Source organism: Alnus glutinosa, chromosome 12 (assembly GCF_958979055.1).
Source record: "Alnus glutinosa chromosome 12, dhAlnGlut1.1, whole genome shotgun sequence".
Lineage (NCBI taxonomy): Eukaryota > Viridiplantae > Streptophyta > Magnoliopsida > Fagales > Betulaceae > Alnus > Alnus glutinosa.
Window position 1 is genome coordinate 14,029,240 of NC_084897.1, and position 4,865 is coordinate 14,034,104.

The 4,865-nt window shown below is 33.7% G+C and overlaps 1 protein-coding gene across 1 annotated transcript; it reads right to left on the bottom strand.

The window, feature by feature from the left end:
- Positions 1-224: 224 nt before the first annotated feature.
- On the bottom strand, positions 225-4,439 carry LOC133851543 (probable glycosyltransferase At5g20260). The gene is made up of 4 exons (XM_062287983.1): positions 4,112-4,439; positions 3,847-4,004; positions 2,074-2,428; positions 225-979 (listed from the first exon to the last, which is right to left on the bottom strand). The coding sequence occupies exons 1-4, from the start codon at positions 4,373-4,375 to the stop codon at positions 299-301; spliced, it is 1,458 nt and encodes a 485-aa protein (XP_062143967.1). The 5' UTR covers positions 4,376-4,439; the 3' UTR covers positions 225-298.
- Between the last annotated feature and the right edge of the window lie 426 nt (positions 4,440-4,865).

The window sequence follows — 4,865 nt, forward strand, 5'->3', positions numbered from 1 at the left end:
GGTAGCATAAGGGATATAGAGAGTGACATATTGTTTTGTTTTCGTTGAAGAGAGATGCATTTCATGATTACGAGGATGAGGAGGAGAAAGGTTAGGAATCATAATAGAAATATAAATTACCTTATTTAAATTTTTTTGGAGCAATAACTTAATTGGTACAAATTTGCAAGAAATAAATTGCTAAAAAAAAAAAAAATTGTGAAAGTGAATACAAAACTATAATATAAATTTACCCAAGGTAAAAAATTTGACTTACCATATAAATGATTAAAATATGTACATGATTAATGCAGATTGATTAATAAACATTCTGTGTTAGCTTAAAGTTAAGCCTTCTGAGCCACACAGAATGAAGCAGCATGTGAATCACATCAAATGGCTTAGCCGGCCGGTTCAGCTCAAAATGCCTTGCTACTTGTGTCACCCTCTTTTGCAACGTTAAATATCTCTTCTCTGAAATACCCTCCAAGATCGTCTTAATTTCCGGTATTCTTTCCGGCGGAATAAACACCGCAAACTTGCTCCAGTCAAGAACATCACTGAAGGGTAACGTGTAGAAGTCGGAAATAATCACCGGAACACACTGTTGGTACATTGCCTCGACCACTCTCGGACTTGCCACTTCCGACCCACTCGGACACAAGCAAAACTTTGTTTGTCCCATAATTTTGTGGTAGTTTTTCTCCTTTGGAAGATTCTCGTACACTTGGACTTGCGCATCCTTGTCCTTCCAATGCTGGAATAGCATGTTCCTTATGTCTCCGTGGGCGGCGCCCGCGAAGAAGGCAAGGATTGTGCGCTTACTAGGCTGCAGGCCAAGGCGAGGCGGGCCGAGGCTGTTCTCATGATGACCTTTCAAGTTATATTCTGGCAATGAGACGTCTCTTATTGGCTTGAATCCTTCAGATGTGTTGGCATTGCATAGCACTCTTATGAAATTCCGGTATAACTTTGGGTCGTATTTTACGAGTGTTGGTGCCTGAAAAAAACAAGCAAAAAGATTGAAACTAATATCACTATGAAAAAAAAAAATGTCTCTTAAGATTAAATATAATAAAAATTAAACAACTTTTATGATTAAGAGACATGACAATGGATCCCATAATTTAGGTGATTGGATTACTCAAAATTAAAATTTGAAGATATACCAAGGCTGATCTTATTTAGATCGATCGATCCTAAATTGTGGACCAAAGGAACGTGATCCAAGGAAACATAATTTTCAATTATATAACTATTAATTTAACGATTTTTAGACCACAAGAAAAAAGGATCAAGATCCCCATAATTTCTAGGGTCACTAAATATTTCTTTAAAATAAATGTTATTTCTTCAATTTCTATTAAACTTTAATTTTTTTTTAAATAATAATTAAATAAGTAGGTAGGAATTTGATAAGTAATACTAGAAGTCATTCTTTTGTCACTATTGTGTTTTTTCACAAATGAGAATAGGATTCTCTTCATTTTATTTGAAATGAATACTATCCATTTTATGCTCAGGATTTAAAGTTGATTCATCTAATAATGTACATGATTTCACATTATTTCAATTTTTAAAAGACGTGCCAGTATTGATTTCATTTATATCATTAGATATATCAATTTTAAGTTTTAACCTTTAAAATGAAATGGAGAGGATCATATTTCCTAAAAATGATGTGGCTTTTAAAATCATCAATTAGCTTGTGATTGATCACTATTGAATTTTGATCAAAGTGTTGATTTTAAAAGTCACATAATTCTTGAAAGGACACAAGAGTGACAAAAGAGTAACTTTTAGAATTATTCAAAAAAATAAGATTCAATAATGATTTGAGTAATTCTATTTACAACTAGTAATGCTAGAAGTCTCTCTTATGCTCTTTTAAAAATGAGATGACTTTTAAAATTACCATTGAACGTGTATTGATCACTATTAAATTTTGATAAAATAATAATTTTAAAAGTAACCTTATTTTTTAAAGGACACAAGAATACGACTCCTCGCCCCCACTACATTCCACTATATTGAGACAGAAGATAATAAATAAAATAAAATAACAGAGGAAAAAAGATAATAAAATAGGCATACCCAGTCATGGCAAGAGAGCATGAAATGGTCTCCACCGGCGCTCCTATTCCAGTAGGGATATTTGTCGGCTACGACGGTGATGTAATCGGCGAAGATGCGACCCAAACGGCGCTTAAATCCGTGGGGGTCAAGCCGGTAAAAGCAGTCAACAATCTTGCTGACGCTTAGAGGTATAAAAAAGGCATGTGCGTCATCAGGATGAGGGGCCATGAAGGGGCTCTCCCCTCTCTCCATCTCGTCCATGAACTGTCCCCCGATGGAGTAGATGTAACTCATGGGCCCAATGTGGGCCATGGGTAGCTCTCCTTCCCTGTACACCCACACCTTGAATTTCTTTACCATCTCAACGTGACTCCTGATTAATCCAAAACAACATTATTTTTAATCATGCAAATATAATGATCACCGATTAATTTACTGTTTAACTTCTAATTTGCCGTGCAAGGAACGAAGAAAGTACGTCCCAAATGGGCATGCATAGATCCAGATTAATTATATTATAATTAATATTAAATTTCACAGCATTTAACTAGATATATATATATATATATATATATATATATATATATATATATATATGTTACAAGAATGTTACAAGAATCAAAATTTTAGATGAGGAAATAACATTAAAAAAATCAAGATTTTTTTGGGTAAAACATTAGTTTTGAGGGTCCAACTTAAAATAATAAAAAAAAAAATTAAAGAAAAATTTAAAAATTTTGTGGGTCTTTTGCCTTAAAGTCACGTATAGTTCGTACCTGATTGTCAGGTCATTTAAAACTTTTAAATGATATAATATCATATATATATATATATATATATATATTATTAAATGCTGTAAAATTTAATCCGAAATCTGCATTCTAATAATTAAAATGATTCATCTACATTCTACTTAAATGGACAAGATCCTATATGCAAGGTACCCCAATGAAATTTATTGCCCGTTAAGATGAAATAAAGTACCATATCAAGAAGTGGCTATTACATCGTCTCTTTTAGGGTAGACAAGTATTTGGAAGTTCCTCTTTCATTATATATCTATATACGAGAAATGTTTGGTCGTATACATACATACATTAGATTAGTAATTAGTAAATTATAATTTGTTTGGGTTTGCTATTTAAAAAAAGTGAGCTTAAAATGTGCGATTTAAAAATGTAATTTTTAAAAACGCAGTTTAGTGTTTGACAAAATCATTGTTTAACTTTTAAAATCGCATGTTAGCCTTTAAAATATTGCGTTTTCAAATCGCAATTCCCAAACAATTCATTTTTTGTGATTTGGTTTAAAATTGTATTTTTTATCTACGAAATCGCAATCTCAAATGCACCATAATAAGAGCAATGTTATTTAGTAGACTGCTATAAGATTAATATACAATTGAGATGATGTGACAACAAAAAAAAAAAAAAAATCTTTACAAAAATAAAATTAAAAGAAATTAAAAGAAATTAAATATTTATTTTCACTTCCATGTTATTTCAAATATATAACTGTGTATATATAGTAAATAGAATTAGAACTAGTATTACAGCAGTCTGGTAAAGATTAATTGGTGCAAGCTAACAAGCAAAGAATTTGTGGTATGGAGTAAGCGAGAAGTAATTTGGATGAACATATCTACTATGCATCAAAATTCAAAAACAAACAAAAAGGATAGGGCAATGCTTGGACCATTTCAAATATGGACGTTTCGATCTGGAAACAAAAGCTTGAAAAGATTTGTTTTGTTTTAAAAGAGAAGTCATCCATGGCGGAACAGTACTTAACTGGTGGAAAGCGTAGGCATTTCTGTAAACGGATCCTGTGGGAACGTAAATCTCCTCCTTATCAGATGTACAGTTTTGTGCGCGAATCGCTTCACGAATAGCCGCCCGTGCTCTTGCCAAATCTTCTTCAATCCTCTCCGTCCCGCTCATGCTCTTCTTCTGCTCACACAATAACAAATTAATTGAAAGAGCCAAACAAATAAATCATCCATAACCATATATAAGCATAAATGTATCGTCAAAAGGCGTAAATTAATATCGGTCACCTTGAGATGGATGGAAGTGTTGTTAGCGGGTTTAGTTGTGAAAGTTATGGGCGGAGCCGATGCCGGTGCTGGTGCATCCAGGGCCGGAGCAGGTGCGGGAGAGAGTAGTTGTGATGGGGTTTGTGGAATAGTGGAGGAAGAGAGATGGAGGCCGGTGAGAAGGTTTTGGGTTAAGGGAAAGATGTAGGCGAGAAGGAGGAGGAGGAGGAGACAAGTCGGAATTAGCAAAACTGGTGAGCGGAGACGGAGACTGAAGCTTGCCATGGCTCTTCGATCTTCTCTTCTTTGGTTGGCGGAGAAAGGAAATTACATTTCAATTAGGCTTCTAGTACTCTTTATTTTTTAGTCGGCCCCTTTATTTTTTTTCTTTTTCTTTTTTTATTTTTTATTTTTATGGAAGATGATATTTCCGCACCAAATTGTAGGCATCCATCCAGAGAAATGCTTGGTTGTACACTCTCATCCCACTCCTATCTCACCTTTGCCTACTTGGACCAATAATATTGTTAAAAAAAATAGGTCCCACTACACTCTCTCCACCATCTCTTACATTATTGGTCCAAGTAGACAAGAGTGGGATAGGAGTGGGATGAGAGTGTACAACCAAGCATTTCTCATCCATTAATCCCTCCCCCTCTTATTCTTTCGTAACAATAAATTAATGGGTAAGGTTATAAATTACATTTTTGTTTTATAAGTATTTTACAATAATAATGTGATTGTTCTAACTTTTAGATTAGTTCTTAATAAATAA

What these genes read in the sequence shown, in the direction of transcription:
- LOC133851543 (XM_062287983.1), bottom strand. Translation starts at nt 4,375, where the DNA reads ATGGCAAGCTTCAGTCTCCGTCTCCGCTCACCAGTTTTGCTAATTCCG. An exon ending in ACACTTCCATCCATCTCAAG is followed by an intron (nt 4,005 to 4,111) that starts GTGACCGATATT and finishes TTGTGTGAGCAG; the next exon opens with AAGAAGAGCATGAGCGGGAC. An exon ending in TGCTCTCTTGCCATGACTGG is followed by an intron (nt 980 to 2,073) that starts GTATGCCTATTT and finishes TGTTTTTTTCAG; the next exon opens with GCACCAACACTCGTAAAATA.